Below are 25,193 nucleotides of genomic sequence, written 5' to 3'. Positions count from 1 at the left end.
TAAACATCCTTGTGCATGTCTTCTGGTGGAAATATGTACTCATTTATCTTGAGAATTAGAAATACCAGATCATACAGTAGATATATATTTAGGTCTGGAAGATATTGCAAACAGTTTCCCAAAGTGGTTGTAATAATTTGCCCTCCCGCTGGCAACATAGGAGAGTTCCAGTTGTTCCACATTCTTACTAACCCTTGGCATTGACTGTCTTTTTGCTTCTAGCCACCCTGTTGGGTATGTAATGGTGTCTAATTATGGCTTTAATTTGCATTTCCCTGATGACTAATAGTTCTTGTCATTTGGATATCTTCTCTTTTTGAAATGTCTGTTCAAGTATTTTGCTCATTTTTAATTGGGTTGTTTTTCTCTTACTGATTTTCATGATTTCTTTATATATTCTAGAAATAGGTCTTTTGTCAGATATATGTGTTACAAATATCTTCCAGACTGTAGCTTTCCTTTTTATTCTCTGAGTGTTGCAGTTTAATGATTAGGAGTTCTTAATTTTTAATACAGTCTAATTTATCCATCTTTCTATTCTGGTTAGTGCTTTTTGTGTCTTATTTAAGAAATCTTTGCTTACTCCAAATCTGGTATCTTTAAACTCAGAAAGCTCAGAAGCCATTTAGAAGTTGTCTGTTTATTTGACACATTTGAAAAATGCTGATAATTAAGCTTTCTTCAAATATAAGAGAGAAAAGATGTGGAGGGGTTGGAAGGAAGGAAGCACAGTGGTGCTGAGGCAGGGAGAAACTTACAGAATGCCTGGTGGTTTTAGGAGGTGGAGAGGAGGGGAAGGGAGGCAGTAATCAAGGACTTATAATTGGGGTTGGCAGGGGGAATTTTTCTTGAGAGAAAATAACAGTTAACAACCATCAAACAAGTCTGATCTATATCAAGTCCATGCTTTTTTGTTAAAGACAGTATTTAACACCTCACTGAGCAATTATTACAATTTACTAGAACGGGAGTACCCAGTAGAACAATGTGCAAATGACAGGTGTGTGAACGATCTTATGCCTTTATTGGAACAAGGTAGACTCAAATAAGTAGAATTATCCAGTGCTTGTATTGGATGTTTCTAGTGCATCACTTCATAGTCTCCTAGTCACACCTATCTCAGTCTAGCCCCTGATGCTGTAGCCAATTCTGTTACTTCATGCAATTCTGATTAGCTTCACGCAGTTTGCGACCTGAGGACCTCACTTCTCATCAGTGCCTGGCTCCTTCCATCCTAGGCTTCTCTGCAGACACAAAAGCGGGCACCCCAAGAAACTACTTGGTAGTTAATGCATGCACAACCCATGGAGTTAACAATCTGTGGAGACAAACTTTGATGCACGGTGGCTGGGAGCTAATGGATAAATGCTTCCCATTTTCTTACTCTGGACAGGAAGTTCTATACTACACTTCATGTAGCTTCTCAGGCTTTCCACAGAATCCAGCAGACAGTCACCATAACACTAGCCTGCTCCATTCCCTGTCATCGCATTGGCTCCACTTCCTTCTTTGCTTCCCTTCACTTGGCAACCATTCCTGCTTCTTGGCTCCCAGTCACCATTAAAGCACTTGCACTCAAGTTTTTGTCTCAGACTCTGCTAGACAGTAGGCTAAGATGTCACTAAATAAGATTTCTGCTTGATTGATTTTTGTCTCTACAGATTTCAAGTGTGGGCCAATTTTACACTTTTATAACTTCAAAGAAAGACTCATACATTTACTAGAAAAGGTATAATTATGTGAATTAAGTTCAACCAATCATTACATGGGAAATTTATTCAACAATCAACATGAGATTCTCTGTTAGCCATGGAGCTGAAAATATTTCTCCATAGACAGCAGTTGGAGGGGAACCAAGACCAGGATCAAAATTTATGTTGGTTCATGAGCTAGTCAAAGCATTGAACTTAGTTAAACCAATTCAACACATGAGAAATATACTAAACAGTTGACTGTCCTGGAAATGTGAACAAGTCATTGGCCCGCACAATCACTGTCTACTGCTGTTCTCTGCTGAAGGCCTTTTTTTTTTTTTCTTGTATGCCTGGCATCAGTCCTGGTGAGCCAAGGTGCTCAGTACATGTTGTGCTCAGTACCTGTTGCTGAGGTGGTCAAGAGGGAACCTTTACAGGCACTGCCTGAGGCAGTCATGAACGTGTGCTGTGGACACAATCAGTGTGCTACACAGCAGGGTGGTTTTGTACAAAATGCCTCTGATTACAGGGAATATGGTGAGGAGTAGGCAGCATATCAATGGCAGTGTGGCATCTAAAGGGGCTGTATGGCTCCAAGACTGGCTTGTCTCCATGTCCAAAGAGCCAAACGATGAGAGCTGTCAACAGACGGCTGAGCTGAAATCCCCTATTCCTTGGACTGTTCAGTGCATTTCTCCTCCAAGAATTCTAGCCAACCATAACTGTGTGTATGATGAAGAAAGAAGACCCACCAGCACTTCTAGACCAATGGCTGTCCTGTAACACCTCAAAGTTCCTCCAATCCCAGAGGGTGACACCATCTAACTCCTTTGCATAAATTCACACTTTCCAAAGTTATTACCCTCCTAGCATTCTACACACTTTCAAAGGATACAAGGCAACTTAGAAAAGGGCAGGAAAGGTAGAGAGAGATGAGGAGGAGGGCAGTGATGGTGACATTTACATTGCATTTTGAAAGTCAGCTCTCTCTAGGATAGCCTACTGGTAAACTGTTTTATTAACATTCTGGCTGCTCTCACACGTTTCACACTCTGGTTGACATGGCAGTCTTCTCACTATAGTATGTGCTCTATTTTGGAATTTTCAGCATCAGCACAGTGCCTCATTCACTATAGGAACTCACTAAACATTTCTGGAAGACTTCTTAAGTCTTTGCTCAAATGCCACCTCCTCGATGAGCCTATCCAGAAACCCTACTGAAAGTTCTAACTCCTGTCCCCTAATCATAAGTCCCCTTGACCTGCCCTACTTTTTTTCTCTTTAGTATATAATACTCCTAGCATGCTATATAACTTATTATTTTATCATGTCTCTCTTCCCACTGTAATGTTCCAAGAAAAGCATTTTTGACTACTTTGTTTGCTAATTTCTGCCTATATCTAGAACAGAGCCTGGCAAATGATAGGCATTCCGTAAATGCTTATTGAATAAAGCACTTTCATCCCCAAATGGCAATTTCTGTTTCTAAAACCCATGCAGAACTAGCTTGTGTCTACCCCTGTGGTTCCAAATCCCTATTCATGGAAAGAGAATTTTAAATTCATCAGTTAAATATTGAGCTCTATGCCAGGCACTGTGCTAGGTGCTGGGGAAATAAACATGAAGAAGACAGGGTCCCTGCCTGCGAAGAGCTTTATGTTAGCCAGGGAGATGTTTGAAACACAGACTACTATACTACAACACAATAAGTGCAATGTTCAAGACAAACACAAGTCATTAAGGAAACACAGATGAGGGGTGTATGTGCCTCAAGGATCAGCTAAGCCTCTGGCAGAAATCAAAGCCCTGGTGAGTTGAGGCTTCAAGGCTGAGTGAGTGTAAGTGAGTGTATGTAGCTGGAGAGTGTATGTGAGGGGAAGTTGAGAGAGGCAGGGGGTCATGGTGGTGGTTGAAAAAAATGAACCTCAAAGTTTAAATGCCTATGTCCAAAAGGTGATGAAATTGCTTTATTGTTGTCATTTATTCATTTATTTATTCAGCAAATATATGTTGTGCTCCTGTCCCGTGCTAATCTGGGAATTCAGCAATAAACAAAACCAACAACATTTACTTCTGCCTTCATGGAGCTTGCATTCTAGTGAGAGGAGACATGATAAACAAAATTGACAAATTAATTATATATTAGAAAACAAGCACTATTGATGAAAATAGAGTAAGGAATGAGAATGAAGAACACTGAAGGAATGAATGAACTGCAACACATTGGGTTTGAATTACCAACTCTTTTAAGGTCATCTCCTAAAATCCTCTATTGAAAATCTTCCTGAAGATGGTGGTGGCCTGCCTGTGGTTTTACAGGCTTTGTTAAAGCAAGTTGGAAGAAGGAAAGAGGCCTTCATGTATTACAGTAATTATAACAGCAATTACACTTTCTATTGAATCCTGTGAAAGCCCTAAAGTAATTATCCAGCAAATAAACAAATGAAAAGACCCTCAGCAACAGGCATCAGGCAAAGATGCTGTGAGAAGGCCTTGTGCTGTGATGAGGAGTGCAGGCTCCCAGCATGACAACCTGGCTTTGGATCCCAGCTCTGCCACTTCCTGGCTCTGTGACCTTGGAGCTCCTTCATGTCACAAAGCCTCACCTTTCCCAACTGTGAAACAAAGATGATCCTAATGGTTCTTACTATATATGGGAATGTGAAGATTCCAAGGGATGATATAGAAAGCCACTTAAGTGCAGAGGCTGGCAAGCAGTAAACACTCAATATATGTTAGACAGTATTATTATAGCCAAATATGGACTTTTGACATGTAATTATTGAGGTCTTTCACCAATGACCCTAAGGAGCATGAACTCTTCTCTTAGACAAATTGGTTTTGCAACACAACATGTGAGGAAACATTTGGATTAAGGGAGAGGAGAGGCAAATGTGGTTGGGCAGGGCCAGAGGTGCTTTTTGAGCACAGTCTAGGGTGGAATGAGACTAAAATATCTAAGAACAAGACTAATGAAGGAGGTGAGAAAGGGGAAGAAGAGTTGGATGATCATACAAAATATAGTGCATGTTGGGGAGACCTGTGGGATGTGAGGAGGGCACTTACAACTATGTCATATAAAGAATCATCTGGAGAAGGCCCATATTTAGTCAGGAGAAGAAGACCTGGAAATGAGGTCAGGCCAGACAGTTTTCTTCAAAGAACAAAAGTACTTTTCTGGCAAAGATCAGACATGCTCTGTTGGCTTATGGAGCACAGTAGTAATAGGAAAGTGGTTTGAAGTTACACGGTTTCAGAAAAAAAAAAAAAAGAAAGATTAATCACGAAAATGGTTTCAATAAGGAGTGAGGGCTCCATCACTTGGGGAGTTCAAGGAAAGGCTTAAATACTGGAGAGGAGACGGTCACATCAAATAGGGAACGCTTAGTTGTCTCTAAAGTCCTTTTCAACCTTTCAATCTTGACTTAAAGCCTTAATTAAGAAGGTCAATATAACAGAAAGACCTGGGCAGCTCCAGGCTTGGAAATCGTTTGAGTAAAGTCAAAACTAATCAATAGAAAAGAGATGGGGTAAGCCTGCTGTTCAGGAGAAGTTGGCAGAAATGAAGCCAGGAGGTAATGATGATATAGTCCACAAAGATTATCTAAAATGTTGTCTCACTTTATCATCACCATAATCCTGGGAGGTCAATATTACCCTCATTGCCATTTCATAGATAAGCAAAGAGAGGCCTGGAAAGTTTAAGTCTTGCCCATGCATTTTGCTAATAAGGGCCATCCTGTAACTTGAGCCTAGTTGTCTAATTTTTAGTCCAGAATTCTTTCCAGTTCACTCTAAGGAATTTTCACACAGTATTGAGAGAGAGATAAAAAATGGAGACATGGTTGTTTAATAAGTTGTAATAACCTCCTTACTGATTTCCCTTACCCCCATTTTCTCCTTTCTTCTAGCTAGGCTGGACTCCAGAGGCACCATGATCTTCCTAAATTATGGCTCTTAAAACTCGGATGATTCTCCCGTGGTTCATATAATCAATTGACAATGCTTAGGTTGGTGCTCAAGGTCATCCATAGAATGACCTCTCCTCATTCTACAGCATTATTTCCCACTACTCCCTGTGTATACCTGGAGTGGCTCAAGTATCAGACAATAGGGAATGGTGGGGAATTGGAGAGCACTTGCTCTATTGAAAAGGACAGACCTAGCTCATGTTGAGCCAATGGTGGTCTGTGGGAAGGGACACCCAGTGATACCAGCTCTACCAATTTTTTAGGAGAATCTGGAAGATAGTTTTTAATGTCAAATCTTGCTACTGTTTAAAGACCAGTAAGAAATTCAATTTTAAACAAAACTGTATAGGCCAAATAAAATCCACCTACGGATTTGGCTTGCAGGTGGCCAATTTTGCAACTTCTAGCCTAAAAAAAGGTAATTTTTAGATAGAACTGGTCCTCCTCATTTGCCCAACTTAAAAGCAAATGATGAAGCCCAAGTTACTAAATTTGCACCTTTGTCGTGGTGCTTATACTACTCATCCCCGGTAGACTAAGATTGCAAGGTAAGGTGTTTCCTAGCCTTTGGGTGTTACAAAGTGCTCCAATTCATACTAGGTTCTTAAACACTGTTTTTGAATTTTCACTAAGTAGAAAAGACCTGAAGAGATTTGGTTTTGCTTCAATATGAAGTTAGTAAAGATAGTTTCAGATTTCAAGCCTGAGTAATGACAATAACTGCCTGGAATAATTGTGTAGGAGGACGAAGCAGAAAAACAGAAGGTTCAAGGGAAGTTGAAGCATTCAGATGGAATTATGTTGTGCTCATTCAGAATTAAGGAGTTCAAGGTACTCTTGAGTTTATTTTACTTCTATGCCCAAGAAAGAATCTGAAGCTGGAACACCATCAGGAAGTCATTATAAAATTTTTGTGTTCAGATCTTCTATTCTATAACACAAATGAGAAGGGGGAATGAATGAGAAGCATGCAGTGTCCTGGCTCAACACTCTTGTGAAGAAACTTTGCTTTCTAATATCTGTTTAAAAAAAGAATGAAGATCGATTCACATTTCCTCCAAAGAAATCTCTTAGTTGAATTAATACAGATTGCTGCTGGCTTATTTTTCCATAGTACTGGCAAATAAATAGCTGCTTTTAACAATTTTTTATTTTTGGCCCAGTGTTGTCCCAAATGAAGCAATTGATATCATCAAAATTAGTGACCTTATGGAATAATTTGTCTAAGAGTTATTTTTATTTGAAGATTAGAAAGACTTGATGAATTTTTCTTTTATTCCTTCACAAAAATGGATGATGCTCTATGTAGGAAGATTACTTAGAAATTAAGTGAATTTCAGAAAAATGCCATATATTTTGTGATGGAGCTAATAGGTGATTCTCAATATAGCAGAACTGCTGTGTCTTTAACAGAGCTTAAATATCATTAATTGACTCAGTAGAACTTAAAGTATTTTTAATATCAAAGTTTAGAGAAGAGGCAATAATAATAATAACAGCCATCTATTGAATGCCTACATGCTTTAGGTACATTCTTATTGCAGTTACAACACCCTGAAGAGTAGCATTATTGTACATACTTTATAGAGGGGAAAACTTCCCAAGGCTGCAAAATCAGTAACCATTAGGGCCAGGGTTCCAGTCCAGGCTGGTCTGGCTCTAAATCGCTTTCCCTTTCAATGCTGCCCAAAGTGAGAGGTCTAAAGACTACACCCAATGCTCTGCCTCCTGATTCAGCCCTCCTTCTGTCTCTCTACAGCCCATGGCTGTATCATGGGCTCTGTTGCACCTCAAAGGGTTGGGGAAGGCTGAGGATGGACACATCTACATAAGCAGAAACTTACTGGTTTATTCTATGCAACTCACACCCCAACCAATGGCTGCAAAAGATGTGAATGATACTCTGGGTTTGATCAGAAATGGTCCTGTCATCTGTTAATAGAGATCGACCTGCAAATGAACAGAATTACCTAAGTGAATGGCAGCAACACATACAACAGGGTAAGTGCATGGGATGCCCAGTCAGCATGGAAGAACTGCAAGTGCCAAGGCATGGAAGTGGGACTGGAGAAGCAGCCTACCAGGCCATAATCTCTCCAACTGACCTAGAAAGAAGTAATCAGATTGAATACTGCCTTGTACCTGCCATGCCTTTTAAATCCCAGATCAAAGTTTCCCTGTTTCATGAAATCTTGACAAACTTCTCCTAAGACTGTGTTTTTAGGACCTATAAACTCCCTCTGGACTGCTATTTAACATATGTGAATCCTAGGACTTGAATTCTGAAGTCATTTATTTAAAGACTTCATTTGTCACCTGCACTAGAGATTGTTATGTGTCTCCCAATATCCACCTTCCTCTTCTGTTTATAATAGAATCCTGACTTTTAGCTGGGCATAGGACCACACAGGAAAAAGGTGATATTCTCAGCCTCTCTTGCATCCAGATGAGTCCATATGCTCATTTTCTGTCCAGTTGAATCTGAGAGAAAGTGATATGTGTAACTTCTGGAGTGTGCCCCTATAGGTAGGGGGGCTTATCTATCTCCTTCTTCCATCCTGCTGCCCTCATCCAACCTTTATTGGGCACCTACTAAATGTAGATGACCACGCTAAGGCAAGGCTGGTGCCATGATGGCAACAGTTAAGTACAATGACATAGTACCAGATTTTCTTTCTCCTAGCGTGGTATATGGTCAACTTTGGGAGTTTTAGCCCCTATGAAAATATTTTAGCAATAACATTGAGATGTTATTATGTATGTACAGGAGAAAGAAGATTCCAGGTAGAGGGCACAGCAAAGGCAAGTTCCAAGGGATGTTTGGTACAGGCAGGAAGCGGGGGTTAGAGCAGAGGGAAAGGGAGAGAGGTGCAGAGGAGATGAGGTCAGCAGGACAGCTGGGGCAAGGTCTGATGGGCCTTGAGGGCCACAGCAAGGACTTAGGCTTTCTTCTGAGTATGATGGGAGCCACTGAATCTCTAAATTCTGGTGGGGTCAGGGAGGGGTTCTACACTTGCTTTTCCATTCAGGCTGCTTCCCTTTCCATTAACTGAGTCAACAACAAACAGCAACTTCCTGGAGGCTTAATTCCACAACATCCCCTTGTGGCTGCAGTGAGGATACTTCCTGTTTATCCAGGCCCCTCATTTCCTGCTGTCTCCTGTCTAGGGAACCCTTACCTAGAGAGGTTTGGAAGAGACAAGAAAAGAGGTTTGGAAGAGACACAGCCTGAGAAGAGCTGCAGCATCTCTGCTCCCTGGCAGGGCCTGTAATTCCTCACTCCCAAGCTGAGTCAGTCCCTTCCGCTGTAGGGTTCTGTCACCTCTGAGTGTCCCTGAGGTGAGGGCACTGCTGCCCCTGTACAAAGATGAGTTGAAAACTGCACGGGAAGAGTTTGAAATAATGAGAGGCAAGTAAGGTAGAGTTCCCTGGCAAGAAAACTTAGAACTCCATGTACAAAGTCTACTACTACTGAGGATGATGATGATGATAACGAATGACATTACTCGTGTGTGTTCTGTCTGCCAGTCACTATGTCAAGTGTTTTACATACTCTAATGCATTTAGCTGTCACCATTAACCTATGAGGTAAGCACTATTATTTTCATCATTTTGTAGTTGAGAAAACTGGGGCACAGAGCAATAAGGTTCTTTGCTCAAGGTTACACCATCAAGTGGCCTAGAGGTCAAGTAGAGAGTTCTATCCAGGATGTCCCACTCTGGAGACTAGACTTCCTTCCTTCTCACATGCCCTACATCAGCAAAGGAGGCCTCTTTAGAGGTCATAATAGCATCATCCTTTTTGGGGAAAAAGGAACTGAGGAGAATAAAGGCCAGCCCTACATAGGCTTTTGTATCCAATGGGATTATACATCTCTATATCTGCAGAGCCTAATCTGAGGCCATGACCATAGAAGACATTCAATATATATTTGCTGAATGAATGAATAAAAGTACTTTTTATAGTGCCTGACAAATAGTCAGTGCTCAATACGTTGTTGCTATTATTAAGTTTGCTCATTGGTTATGTGTCCTGTTTTAGGAAAGGTAGCCTGAGATTTTCTTAGTCGATACCCAAAGGCACAGTAAAGTCATAGAAGATGAAATCAATTCTATTCGATGCACTGATAATGCAGGCTATAATAATACACCAAGAGATCTTGTGCTGTGTTGTGAAAGAATCCGAGTCCAAGTTTTCCCATTATGAGTTGTGTGGCTTTGTTTACCTTGGAGGTTTCCTGTGAAAAAGCTGAGTTTTGTATAACTTGGAAAGCTCTGTTCAGACGTAAAATATTATTAATATTGCTTTCACTGCCTCTGCCCTACAATTCTTCACAGATTATCCCTCACGGAGTCAATGGAAAATGCTTGGTGACACAGGAAGGAGGTGGAGGAGCTGTCAAATCAGTTGTATGAAGCTCTTGGGAAACCCTTGCATTTTCCAGCAAACTTTTCTTTTTCCCAAACTGGATGGCAGAATTAGATTTTGAAACAGATTCTAAAACAAAATCCAAAATAGATGCTATGCCTACAATTGCCACATTAGATTTATTGAGAAAAGCTAAGATGATCTCAACTACTGATTTATGTACAAATAGTATACCACCACTTCTGATAAGAAATAAGACAAAAACAGTGTTTTAAGCATCAGATGAAATATTACATATGAGTTCATTGTCTTATCTTCCTGGCTTTACACCCCAATAATTGATTAATGCCTTATTAATTCATCCTTAGAGAGATTTCGGTAGTGGAAAGAGCAGTTCAAGTCCCACTTCTGCCAATTAATAGCTGTGTAATCTTGTGTAAAAATTTAACTTCTCTGAATATCAGGAATCTGTTTATAATGGGGCAACTACATAGATGCCTTGGGCTATTATGGGGATTATATGAAGTACCTGTTATGTGCCTTGTAGTTAGAAGAATTTAATGATTGGAAACAGTAGTTGGATATTTTAAAATTGCCCATCTTGATAACATATAATATTGATCCACAGAGATGAATATCTCTGGAGCTTACATTTGTCACCATGTGGGATGGTTTAATGCTCAGCTTACTAAACAGCCCCCTGAGGTTAAATGTTTGGGGCACAGCACGAACACTGCTCACATATTTCTATAGAACTACCAGAGATAGGGAAAGAAAATCTTACAATTAAATAGCAAACTACCCTATTGTTGGAGCAAATAAAACGTTATTGAAGATGTTGTTTTAGGAAATGAAAGTTAGTAAATAGTCCAATCTAACAAAAGCATAGGCATGTTAAAGTCATCTTCCTGGAAGCTACAGGGTCAAGACCTTTCTGAAACATTAAAAAAAAATGTGTAGTTCAGAGCTGATATATTAGATTCCGGAAAGAATAACTGTTGTAGTACTAGACTGTAAGGATGTGAACACTGCTGTGGTATATAACAATAAAAAGAGAAGATAATGAATTTCTTAGTCCCCTTCACACCCAGGGGAGTTTCCTTTAGCAATTGTTTAGGTTTCTATTCAACTTGCTTGCCAAGAATCTTCTTTGGGCTCTTAATCCCTTGATGTAGTTAAGAGCATGCAATTTCCATTAGCTAGTTAGATGTGCCATTGTAGAATAGGTAGAGGATCCAGAAAGAAACCTTCTATGTTAATGGAAGGTAAAAAAAAAAAAAGAAATATATAGTAAATATGCATATTATACATACATTTGCACATGTGTATAATATCTGTATATACACATATATATACACACACGTATGTTTTACCCAGGTATACTTACCCAAAAGGTGACTATGAAAGTATACATATCAAATCTTTTCTAGGGAAGGTCTAACTTGGTAGACATTTTATTCTCAAATACTTTGAAGATTAACTCTCTATTCTAGCTAGAGTGGAAAGGGTATAACTTTGTACCTGCTCAAAACTTCTAGTTGAAATTACCTCTCCATGTGTTTTTAAAATCCTGTTTTAGAATCAGTTTAGTTTTAGCATTGGGAAAGAATACAGACCCTTTACATAAATAAATTTGTCCCTTTACATAAAGAAATTCTAGTCCAGGTATGAGTTGGAAAGTTTATGATCACCTTGGAAATCTGGGCTATTCACTGCAAAGTTGCAACGCCTATTAAGCCCATTAAGCTTACCTCCTAAACACATAAAGTGATAATAAAGCTTTCAGGTATCATTTTATTTCTTACATGTCAATTCTAAGCTTTATCAGAAAATACTAAAACAAACCTATATAAATTACTGATAGTTGGACTCAAACAGAATCACTAAGAATGCAAATAGTACTCTGAATTTTACATTAAAATCTGTTTCTTTAGGAAAACAATTTTTCATTAAAATTGCTGTTTTGTTTTAATCTATCTGACATTTAGGTTAGAGGTAGCAACTGCCAATGTCTGTTACTTCCCAACAGTTAAAAGTTTCTTTAAACAGATAAACAAGATTTTAGTTGATTTCCCCACTTAACAATGTTATTAGTTGAACACAGTCTACCTTGTCTTTACCAATGTGATAGCTGGCTGAGAAATCTGCCTCTGAACCTTCTCAGGGAGTATCACTTTCATAAAATCATTTCTTCCCTCTCTCTGAAAGATGTTTGCTACTTTCTTCAGAGGCAAGAAAATGTTTAGTATTGTACATTTAAGAATGTTAAGTTCTTAAATAATTGCTTTAGGGATGATTAATTTTAACTTTCAGTTTTGCATTAATTCATTTATTTCCAAAATGGCCTCAATTCTAGCCCATGTTATTACCAGAGAAATAGCAACATTTGTTTTGCTGGAGAGTTAGAATCTGTTATACACATGCCATCTCTCTTGCTACCTCACACACACACACTGCCTTTTGTTTTTCATAAACCAAAGGTGGTCTAGAGATGTATGACAAAATATTATGTTTAATGTTACAGTCATTGAATAGGGAATGAGCATTTTGGTAGACTTCACGTTTTGGTTACTGAACGTTCATTACCATGAATACCTCTAGAGGGTTTACCATTTCTGAGGATTAAATCATATACAACTCAAACACTTCTAAGTTACTGAGTGAACACAATGATTTTTGAAAATTCTTAAAGAGCTTTAGAGCTCTGCAGAGCCATAGGTCATGGTTGGTTGTGCCCAGATCCTTACCCTAGTGCTCACAAAAAAACTTAAGAAATGGGCAGGAAGCTCAACCAGCTTTCTTGACCAACACCCACCTAAGTTTCTCTTCCAAAACAATTCCTGAACAAGTGACACATAATCACTTGTGTCACTTTTTTGACCTCAAAGCAGAGTACAAAGTGCATGATACGAACTCAGCCTCATCCTTCTCCTCCTACCGCTCTCACCATACAAAACAAGTAATTTGAAATGTCCAGTGGTTTGTATGACAGAGAGATTTCATTGTACTCAGTGGCCATGATGTGGTCTTTTTCATAACTCACACAACAGCATGAAACAAATAGACTCTGACTCAGTCACATATACTATTGTGTAAAAAGAAAAATAAAATTCACAAAGCAGTAGGGGATTTTTCTCAGCATGATTATTTTGTGTCCAGAAAGGTTAAGAGATTGTCTCAGGTCACATGGATTGGGAGGATGTTGAGAAATTCTCAAAAGCAGAGGACAGAAAGTAGGATTTATGAGTGACCTTAAAAAGGCCTTGACCTTTCAGAAGAGAAAAGAGCTGTCCGGTAGCAACCCTAATATTCCAAGCATATGAAGAATTACTGTGCTGAAAACAAACTTCTCCTTGTATTTACCCCTACCCTAAGAGCTATTGGGCCTAAAACGTAGGATGAGGGAATTAGGTTAAGTACAATTTTCTGAAAAGGAGTCTCCTTAAAAAAAATAAATTATATCTTGAGACAGTGACCATCTCAATGGGTACCTAAATGAATGAATGATTCAAACAGGTTCAATGGTGCTGGTAGGGGGACTAGGTAGGAGCACATCAGATAAGATGGCTAAGATGGCCTCTCTTTCTACCTACTATTCACTCTACATGGAATGATTTTCTCTCAGCTCTGTACATGGCTCTCTAACTTTCTTTAGCTCTATGAATTACATTGAAACAATGACATTTAATAAACTGTCACTTCTCCAGAGATGCTTCCAATGACAATCTTTTCAAAAGTGCACATTCCTCCCCCATCAATACTCTATCCCTTACTCTGCTTCATTTTTCTTCATATCCCTCATCACTAGCTGAAATTACAATGTATATTTACTTGTTTACTAGTTCATTGTCTGCATCCCATATTAGAATATATGCTCCATGAGGGCAGGGACGTCTATCTTATCGAACTCCTAGGCCTAGAGCATTGCCTGGTAGGTAATAAGTGCTCTACACATATTTTTGAACGAATGAACAAATCTCTTGAGCGCCAAGGGTCTTTGAAGCTTCTGTATTTCTTATAAGATTTGTCATGTTTCCTGCCTGCCTTAATGAGCAGAAGGGAGCTTTGTGAATTCCTTGTGTCCTACATGGATGCCCATGGAGACAAGGCTGGATCCCTGGTACATGAATCAGAAGCTCTCCAACCTAGAGAAGAGGAACTACCCTTTCTTCTGTGCAGGAAGCCACCATTGCAGAGAAGGGGTAGCTCCAGGTTTGGATGCCCCCTGGCAGAGTGAGGGTGCTCTGTTCCAGGCAGGCTCTACAGCTCTGAGAAGGCCTCCCACAGTGGCCAGCAGTAAAGAAGAGCATTTGCTGTTGGCTCAGAATCAGGTGAAGGAACTGCAGGTGTGGAGAACTGAAGTGTTGGGTGAGCCTCAACATTTCTGACAGCTCAGAGATATTGCTTTTAAAACTGCATACATCAAGTCTTAGCTGGAGAGATAAGGATCCAAGTGCTTAAGCAGAGCTTACTCTAGACAGTTCTTGGCTGACCTCACCTGTACCTACTTGTGCCTAAAAGAGACAAGACACTGGCTTTATATGACTACCTATGGCTGGGCTCCATTCAGACCAGCCAGATAAAAGTTCTGGGTGTAGGGCCTGGGCACATTAATATTTTTAAAAGCTCTCCAGGGGATACCAACATGCAATCAGTTTAAGAACCACTGGACTAAAGTGAAATGTAAATTTCATTACCAATCTCTTCGATCTCTTTCATTTTCCCAAGAGTTTGGTTCTTTGTGGAGTGGGAAGACTATTTTCAGAAATATGAGAATATCAGAGAAAATCAACCCGGCACATTCACACACACAGAAATTCTGCAGTTCCCTCTAGCATTTTCTATTGAGGGCTCCCAACTTCTAGATCTTTCTGAGAACTCTCATGCTGCAGAACAGACAGCTAAGTTCACAGCACCACCAATGGAATTTCCAGAGACAGCCAAATATGGCGGAATTCCATTTGTCTGATTTCCTCCTCTTTTTAGTACTATTGCTTGAGCAGCTTTGATGAAATTTAGGAAACTGGAGTCAGAGGGGCCCCTAATGCAATCAGCTGAGAGCCACCATGGAGGACGAGGCTTTCTATGATACTATGGGAAACTGGATTTGTGGATGCTTCTACCTATTTCAAATAAACCCCTGTACCTATGAAGGAGGCCTGCTGATTGCATCCCCCTAGTATGGCTGCTTGTCCATGGGGGCTACATGTAGAAAGTAGGGATGCCTATTAAACAAACAAACAAGCCCGAGATTAAGCAAGATGGATGTAAGCAGGTGAGACAAACCCTTTCCATGTGCCTCCCTTTTCTCTAACAATAAACCTTAAAGACATTGAAGAAGGAACTCTTGGCTCCACCAGTTATTAGTAATGAACGAAGAAGACGGATACCTTTGGGGAAGCTTTGTTTGGTGCCTAGAATTTTACATTTGAACCTTTCTTTGTGATAAGACTAATGGTCCGTTTTGAACAAGGAGCACAGGTTTTCTTAACACATAACATTTGGCCTACCTTAATTTGTTCATTTTCCCCCTTTTTAATAAGCACAAAGTAGATCTTTGCTTTTTAATAATGTTACTGCCTAACATTAGATGATTAAATATCAAAAATGGAAAGCCATGTTTTCTAGGTGGCTAGAGTGTGTATATTGGGAGTGGGGTGGGAGGGAAAACATTTTCTGTGTGCTAGACTGTCATTGTAAACTCAGCTGGATTTACGACATTCCAATAAACTGGTAAAGGTAACCTATCACTTTCAGAGAGTGCCTACAAAGATGACAATGACGATGATAGCGATAGCCAACATTTATTGAGTGCTAAATATGACTCAGGCACTGTGTTAATTATTCTACATGTATAATTCTCTTGTCCCTAAGCTAATAAGGTAAAAATCACTACTATTCTCACATTATATGAGAAGACTAAGGCACATAAAGATTAGATACTCTAAAAAAGAAAAAAAGCCCATCATGATTCAGAGTTATTGGCAGTAAGGACATGTAGCACTTATTTTTGCTGAGAGTCTTCCTCGAAAAACCCCATAAATTTATGAAGAACAGCATCAGCTGTTCACCATCTAGCCCTGACTCACCTCCTTTCCCATTTCCCTCTAATCTCTCATAGAGAACCTACTGCAGTCAAAAGGATCGACTCACTAGACTGCAAAATGCTGTGCCTTCTCTCTTTCTGTATAAAATCTACTCATCTTTAAATACCATTTTTTCCATAAAACCACTCCACCCACTCACATACAAACAGCTGTAACAACTCTGTGTCCTCTTAATTCTACAAAATATTCTTTGTCTTTAAGAAACCTTAGGCAATTGGTTATTTTTATATCTATATCATAGACACATATGCCATACAAGCATATTTTAAACTTTTTCCTATATAAGCACAATGCCTGGCATGTTGCAGATCTCCAATAAGTATTTTCTCACTATCTTTTCTGAAACCAAAAAAGTTGAGAATATCTTATGACATTCTGAGGGCAAGTGTGTAAACAACGGATAACTGTTGAGGACAGAAGGGTCCTGTGAAGTTTTATTCTCCATAGATGGAATTATGTTCCAGTGGTTACTGGAAGATGTCTCTTTATCTGGTTACCCACACTGGACTTGAAGTTGGCTTTAAACTGGAGGGGTCTGATGACTGCTCTCCCTTCTCAAATGCTATGGAAGTATGGCTGGCAGGACTGTGGGTCACTGCATGCATGTTTCCATTCTCAATGCAATCACAGGCAGTGCCAAACCTTTATATCCTTATTTTCTGAACCTTCATATGACAGGTGGTGGACACTTCCATGGCACTGGCACAAAAATTGGTAAATACAGGGCTACATGTTTAAAATATGCAAGAACAAGAAGCCAGATTATCAAATCTATTTCAAAAGATTGTTAAAGCTGCAATCTTGAATGACATAGCCATGTGTTATGCCAAGAACACATAAATCCTCACCTGTAAAGCACCAGGGTGTCACCTGCACACCCAACAATAAAGAATTCAGGGTTTTTCTTTAAGTTAAGACTAAAGCAAGGATGGTAAATGATTATGCCATGTAATTCCCCTTTTATTCCTCCCACCACACCATGAACAACTGACCTTCTGTGTGTGTGAACTGCTTAAATAAGAAGCTTCAGCTAGATCTTCTATTAAATATGAGAGAAAAAATAAACATTTCCACTTTACAAGCCTGGAATCTTTTCATAATATAAAGCCAAATGGAAAGTAAAAGAGAATGAATATCATCAGAGGACAATTACATATGACAAGTCAACAACTGCTGCCGGCAATCAGTGAGGACCAGCATGTATACTAAGCCTTAAGATGCAAAATATTTATGCCTAAACTTTCTTTATGAACAACTGTTCAAGGAAAATGATTTGCTTTCTTTGCCTGACAAAGAAAATTTAGGCAGCTGCTCTCCAACTTTGATTTCCAGAAAGCTGGGGACTGAAACTGCCATTTGTAGAAAAGCTATTGTTTAATTTGAAGACCACATCACAGGATATTTAAGTGACATGCCAGAAAGGGTTATTGCCCCACTGTCAGGCTGGCCTGGATGCTGGGTTTATTATGTGTGCTTTCTTCATGTAATCATTGATTCAAAATCCCTCTTGACATTGAGGGCTGGAAAATTCTCCTTATTGACAAAGATACGATATGGGAATATGAAAATGTGTCTACTCGGAAAGGACTGACCAGGGATCACCTAATAAAAAAGACAAGAAGAAACATATAATGGCAGACCTTTTCACATTTAAAAATAATATGCTGGTCCCTCTTCCAACTTATTTTACTTAATGTAGCCATGCACTTACCACAAGCATTTCTAGCGCAGACTGTGAGCTGAAAACTATTAACCAAAGTCTTATTTCCTCATGCTAAAAAAGCTCTGAAGCAGCGTCAGTAACAGCAACAATGAAAAATAAGATTGCAGGTGCATACCTTAACCTCCTGATTGGTAAAGACCTCGACATCCACCACACAGGCAACCAGAGTGGAAACATCACAGTCCATGCTAGGGGCTGGCATTCCCCCTTCTGAATTTTTAATAAAGAGTTAGGCAACCTCAGAGTTGGGAGTGAAGGGAAGAGCCTCCAGATGGATATTGCTGTGGCCAGGCCCCGGTGCTGCCTTCCTCTGGGGACGGCTGGAGGCTCGGGCTCCTGGAGCCCGCTCCCACTGCACGCAGCCCTCCGCGTCTGAGGCAGCACAGCAGAGTAACGAACGGCCCGGCTTGCTCATGGCAATGACATCACCACAAAGACTGACACAAGCTGAAGCTATTTTTTTTTCTCCAAGCCTTTTATCTCTAGGCAGTGCAGTGGAGCAAATTGAACATGATTATGTGCTAAATCTGAACTCAGACTAAATCAATTCAGGCAGCGTTAGCTAGGAACTGAGTCATAGCTGTTGTTGCAGCCGAGTGCTTATGTTTGCAAAAAGCAGGAGGGTGGGGGGAATCTGACACCAGAGTTTCTTCTTTGAGGTGGGGGAGGTGTAATTCTGCAGATGAGCCTCCTGAGGTTAAGGTTTGACAATTCTCTGCCTTCGAGATGAGCAGGAAGTTGAGGCATTTTGCAAATTGCCTGGCTTCTGTTAATTGCTCTGTGCCACTCGGAGCAGCCACACATGTTCTGGGCATCCTAATGCATCCCGGGCATGGGCTGAATAGAAATCCGTTCTTGGAGTGACTAAAGAGCTGGTCGTCTGTCATTTAGGGAGCATGGTAAGAGGAGATAATTAGAGGTTTGTGGAAATTCTATTTGAAGACCGTAAGTGCAGACCAGTAACGCTAAAAGCACCCTTCCAAGCTCGGGATTTCAGGCTGTCTCCAAGGTCATTCAAACCAAAAGCAGTTCATGGAAGGGAGTTACAGCAAATGTTTCACATGGGGACAGATGGCGGGGTCTAATGGGCAAACTCACTGATGTGGCTCAGAACTTGTCAGATCCTCGGGGCTTGACTTCACCTGAGACTTTGAACACATCCCTTTGCTTTCTCAGGCTCTTTTCCTGATTATAAATCCCTGATGGGCAAGGCCACACATAATTTATCTTTATATCTTGAGCGTTTCACAGACTGCCTGGTACACGAAGATGATACTTGTTTAATAAATCAATGAATCAAACAGGAATAGCCTCCTTTCACACGAGTGACCAAAGAAAAAATCTCCGATTGTTTTTTATTTTATCATTAGTTATACAAGTCCCAATAGATCTCATTAACATGGTAGCAGGATCTATCCTTAGGAGTTCAGCTGGATACAATGTCAAGTATCCTTAAGAGTTCAGAGTTCAGATTTTTTTTTTTTTTTTTTTTTTTTTGAGATAGAGTCTCATTCTGTCACCAGGCTGGAGTGCAGTGGCGCGATCTCAGCTCACTGCAACCATCACCTCCTGGGTTCAAATGATTCTCCTGCCTCAGCGTCCCTAGTAGCTGGGACACTCAACTCCTTAAGAGTTCAGTGGCCACTGGAACACCCTGATTTATAACAGATTGGTAGTTTTCTAACATATGACCGGACAAAAGCCTCCCAATTTTACATGCAGATGAGAAAGGTGACATTTCAGACTGAGAGTAGAAGCTTTCTCATTTGTCCTCATTGGTCTATACTTGAGTCCAATGTTCCCCTTCAACAAGGAATTTTCTATGCTAAAGGTAATCAGGCCACAAATACAGATATTTAGACTGATGAAACTGTGTGTGTGTGTGTGTGTGTTTTGTGTGTGTGTGTGTGTGTCTTTGTGTATTTGTTCATATGGCGTTTATTTTGCTGTCCAGGACAGTGTGGGAAATATTAAATCATATATGCATATAATCCAACTAATATCGAGTAATGACTATGCAAAGCTCTGCATCTGATACTCTCAAGGATAAAAAGATGGAAAAGCAAATGTCACTATCATCAATGGGCTTAAAATCCAGGGGAGGAGATAAGACATGCAGACTAACATTTCACAAGGCAGGGATGGTGATGGCTGAAGAGGTATAGGAAGTGTTCAGTGGGAGCACTGGAGAAAGAGCAATGAATGCTGAATGCTGGATCCCATGTTAGGATGGCAGGTGAGCATCAAAGAGGGGAAGGAAATTTCTGCTCTGACCTTGAAACATGGGAAAGACACTGGCAGACAGAGAAGAAGTGAGAGGAGTCCTTCAGCTAGGGAAAAACAGATTAGAAATGTCCAAAGGAAAGAATAAGGCATTGGGATGCAAAACTCGCTCAGGGTTAAATCTGGCTGGGGCCTGAAGTATACAAGGCAGTCAGAGCCAGATGATGCAAAACCTGGCCAGTATGAAATACCAGGCAGCTTTTGAAAAGGTAAATGGGATACCTACCTGTACAAATGTAGCTAAAATGTAAAGTAATACAAAGGCAAATATGATTTTGAATATAATTGGCATCTGTTCAAGAGGCAAAACAAATAAATGAATATTTTTCATATGCCATGGCATATCCTAAAATTATTTTTTACATTTCACAGCATACTGGTAAATGCTTAACAATCAGCTCTCTGAAAAGAAACATTTCGATTTTTAGCATTCGTCAATTTCTATGGCGTAACTATGCTCATCATGGCTGATTTCAAGCAGTCAGTGTGAAGTCAAACTGAATACAAAGTTCAGAAGACATGCGTGTAATCTGCTCACACGGGTTGTTCCAGCACATAACTGTTTCATACTCATGAAAACGTTCAGTGACAGTTCATCCACAGAGGCAAAGTCCACGTGTGCCCAGAGCCCATCAAGAAACAACAGCAAAGTAGAAGCAACACATTCTAATCATTGCTCTGTTTACATAAGGGGCTCTATGAATTATTTCACACTTTATGTTTAGGAAAGAGCTGTAAGAGATACACGTTGCTGTGATGTGCCCTGGCCAGAGGACATTATCCAGGAAGCAAAGCCCTACTTGAAGTTGTAAAATAGGCAGTTTTTTTTCTCATGTATCCTCAGCTTTCCCTTTCTAATTTGATTCTCCCTGCAGATTCCTTCCTGCTATCCAAGCACCCACTAACTTTATGCTTTCCTCTTTTACAATATCTTTTCAAGGACAGCTGTCAACTCATCTGTATAACCATTAAATGACTGATAACTCATAGTATTACCCCTCCCAGAGGAATCCATATTTTAATAGGAGATAGAGTCTTAATTTGGGTAAACAGTGTTTTTAGGGCAGAGTTCTAGGCATCAAGAGCAGATGATTTCTGGGGCAAAGGAACTTTCCAGTAACTCTGAACTAAAATCAGTGGGTTTTAAACACCCAAATTACTGGGTTTTTAGTAGTCAATTGTCTATACAATATGGTCATTTTCCTATTGGCTAGAGAGCCCAGGGGGCTCCCCTGTTATGATAGTGTCCTGTTTCTCTAGAGAGATTTTTTTTTTTTGAGATAGAGTCTCATTCTGTCACCAGGCTGGAGTGCAGTGGCGTGATCTCAGCTCACTGCAACCATCACCTACTGGGTTCAAATGATTCTCCTGCCTCAGCCTCCCTAGTAGCTGGAACTACCGGCACAGGCCACCACGCTCAGCTAATTTTTGGATTTTTAGAAGAGATGGGGTTTCACCATGTTGGCTAGGATGGTCTCGATCTCTTGACCTCATAATCCGCCTGCCCTGGCCTCCCAAAATGCTGGGATTACAGGCATGAACCACTGTGCCTGGCCGAGAATGTGTTTTTTATAGCTAGGGGCTGACTTGCAACCTTGGAAGTGTCTGGAATATAGATGTACTTTGACCAGTGGCTACAAGGCCTTGTAAACACTAGACTCAGATTATTCTCCCACCTCATCTCATATCATTCTCACGTTTCTTCACCCTTCTTGTTCCAACCCCATTGGCCTTATTGGTGGAAAGAAAGAAAGAAAGAAAGAAAGAAAGAAAGAAAGAAAGAAAGAAAGAAAGAAAGAAAGAAAGAAAGAGAGAAAGAAAGAAAGAAGGGAGAGAGGGAGAGAGGGAGGGAGGGAGGGAAAGAAAGAAAGAAAGAAAGAAAGAAAGAAAGAAAGAAAGAAGGAAAGAGAGAAAGAGAGAAAGAGAGAAAGAAGGAAAGAAAGAAAGAGAGAGAAAGAAAGAAGGAAGAAAGGAAAGAAGGAAAGAAAGAAAGAAGAGAAAGAGAAAGAAAGGAAGAAGGAAGGAAGGAAGAAGGAAGGAAGGAAAGAAGGAAGGAAGGAAAGAAGGAAAGAAAGAAAGGAGAAAGAAGAAAGAAAGAGAAAGAAAGAAAAGAAAGAAAGAAAGAAAGAAAGAAAGACAGACAGACAGACAGACAGACAGACAGACAGAAAGAAAGAAAGAAAGAAAGAAAGAAAGAAAGAAAGTCCAAGTTCATTTCCATCTCAGGCCCTTTGCACTTGCTATTCTCTCTCTCTGAAAATATTCAGATCTTTTCAAGGCTTGCTCCTTCTTATCATCTAGATCTCCGCTCAGATCACATCTCTTTGGAAAAGTATTCCCCAATCAGCTAAAATTTAAAAAATGTGTGCACATGTATACACACACACAGAGTCAATCACTATCCTGGCATCTTTATTTTAGCTTTCTTCACTGTACTTTTCACTACCTGAAATTATTCTGTTCATCTATTTCTTTATGTGTCTACTGCTTGTCCCCACAACTAGAATTTAATCTCCATAAAAGCAGAGATTTTTGCCTATTCTGTTCCCTGCTGTATTCCCAGGGGCTAGAAGGATGCCTGAGATGTAGGAGGTACTCTAATAAATGTCTGAAGGATGAATGGATAAATACACAAATGAATCTAAAAAGGCAAGTAGAGAGGCTCAAACCAATAGAGGCGCCTCCTAGAGCTAGGAGTTGCAGGGAGGTCTTTGCAGGGGGATACAAGGGCATGGTGAGTTTGGCAATAACCTCTCATCTCTGAGAGCTGAGTCCTGGCACAGCTCTGTTCAGGAGTGTCCTTTCCAGCTGAAGTGGCCAGGAAACCTTGGGATTCATCCAAATCACTGCTCTTGCAATGACTGATCACACTGAGGAAAGGATGCACTATGCACAGACCCCTTGGACAGAGGCCATTGCCCTCCCTTCAGTCCAGGCAATTCTCTAAAAGGATAGACAGCTGAGCTCATACACTCACCTCCACCTCGGCCGGAGGAGATGCACACCTTCCAGTCCCAGAGGAAGCTGTGGTAGCAGCAGCCAAACGTGTTTTGCTAATGAGCACAGAAGTTCCCATTACAGCTATGGGTTGTCAAAGGCCCTGCTCCTTCTGTATACCCTTCTGGATCACCTGTTTTTTAAATGTTTATTATAGGGAATTTCAAATATATTCAGCAGAAGAGAGAATGTAATAATGAGGCTTCATGTATCCACCACCCAGGTGCAAGAATAATTAACATGGGGCCAATCTTGCTTCCTCTCCGCTAGTCACTCTCACAGTGTGGTCCCCAGACCGACAGCATCAACATCACTTGTGAGCTTATTAGAAAGGCAGATTCTTGGGCCCCACCCAAGACTGAATCAGACACTCTGGAGGGAAGACCAGTATCTGTATTTTAATGAGCCCTCCAGGTGATTCTGATGCAAGCTCAAGCCTCAAAACCACAGCTCCATGTCTTCACCCACTTCCATACTCACTCCAGATTATTTTGAAGCAGCTGCCTGGCATCATATCATTTCATTTATAAATATTTCAGTATATATCTCTAAAAGACAAAGGATTCCTCTTTTGAAATCACAACACGTATCATCACACAATCCAAAAAGCAAGAATAATTCCTTAGGATCACCAAACGTCCTGCCAGGATTCAAATTTCTCCAGCTGTACTATGATGTCCTCTCACTTCCCATCCTTTCTCCCCCTCTCCTTAATCACATCCTGGTGTCTCTTCTCTTCCTTCTTTCCTCTTTAAGAGTTTGCTTATTTAAATTGGGATCCATACTACCGTGTCTCTCATGTCTCTTTTAATCTAGAGTTCTCCTCCATCTCTTTTTTAAATTCCTTGCAGTTTGTTGTTGGTAGTGATGAAGCCATGTTATTTGTCCTTTAGAATTTACATATAGTGAAATTTAGAAGTTCCACATAGTATAATTTAACAGATTTTTCTGTTGCCTGTAGGTTCTGTTGTTTAGATCCAGAGGCTTAAGGGATTCAGGTTTGGCGAGACTCCTTCCCAGATGGTGCTGTGTGTATGTCTATCAGTGGGTACATAGAGTCTGGCTGTCTCTCTTTTGTAGTATTAGTTCCTTCATGCTTAATGCCTAGGTGCATTCATTTATTAGGAGTTGCACAATGGTGATATTCCTCCTTCATTTATTCACGGAACACTTCCATTAAGAGGAACTACTTCTCATCTACTATTTAGTTACTTTGAGCCACAGTTTTTGTAACAAAGGCAAAAATAAATACTTGCTTCTTTTCCTTTATTAATTAAAAAATTTCTATGAGATATGGGGGGTCTTGCTATGTTGCCCAGGCTGGTCTCCAACTCCTGGCCTCAAGTGATCCTCCTGCCTCAGCCTCCAGAGTCACTGGGATTACAGGCTTGAGACACTGCACTCAGCTTAACTAGTGTTTTTTTGTTTTGTTTTGTTTTTGTTTTTGTTTTTGTTTTCATGATTTACTTCCCTATTACCCTGCAAAGATCACTGAGGGATTTTTTTTTTAATTTTTACTTTTAAAGTATTAGGAATTCATGGATTAAACATATGTGATGGTTAAACATATTAAACATATAAAACTACAATCCATTGTAGTTTAATTTTATTAATGCTCAAATTGCCCATCTTTGGCTAGTGGGAATCTAATCAGGTTGGCTCCTGGGTCCCTTGAAAAATCTTCAAAGGCCACTTACCTTCTGGTATGACAAGATGTTCCAGGCTCATCTTGCTCATTTCCTGCCTTAGATAAGGAGTCAGGCATTTCTCCAAGCAGCCCCAGTTCCATTTGGTAAATATTTCAACATATTTTAAGATCTCAATCTAGAAGTTTAGAGGAGCTCTTTGTACTGGGTTGGGTATTGTTTATAAGCCTTTTCAGTGGACAGAGCTAGACAATACGTAAACATTTTAAAGATAACAGAAGCCGTAAGTTCAGACTGATCATTCCATTTCAGATCCAGGACTACAGAGATTTTGTTGAAACACATCAGTCTTACACTTGTATCCCTTTCTTTCACACCAGATATCTTGGTTCTTACCAGCAAC

General features: G+C 40.1%; 1 protein-coding gene across 4 annotated transcripts in view; it reads right to left on the bottom strand.

Annotated features, from left to right (window-relative positions):
* RCAN2 (regulator of calcineurin 2) overlaps nt 1–25,193 on the bottom strand; it is a 258,084-nt gene that overhangs the window by 74,728 nt on the left and 158,163 nt on the right. Inside the window, exon 1 of one of the 4 annotated variants that reach the window (XM_002803766.4) lies at nt 17,980–18,238. The exons of the other annotated variants lie outside the window; for them this stretch is intronic. Within the exon in view, the coding sequence (XP_002803812.2) occupies nt 17,980–18,066 (87 nt within the window). The 5' untranslated portion in view covers nt 18,067–18,238. Of the gene's footprint in view, nt 1–17,979; nt 18,239–25,193 lie in introns of those variants that run through there. 4 annotated transcript variants of the gene reach the window in all.

This window comes from Macaca mulatta, chromosome 4, assembly GCF_049350105.2.
Source record: "Macaca mulatta isolate MMU2019108-1 chromosome 4, T2T-MMU8v2.0, whole genome shotgun sequence".
In the NCBI taxonomy this organism is placed as follows: domain Eukaryota; kingdom Metazoa; phylum Chordata; class Mammalia; order Primates; family Cercopithecidae; genus Macaca; species Macaca mulatta.
This window is presented reverse-complemented; position numbering and strand designations above follow the sequence as displayed.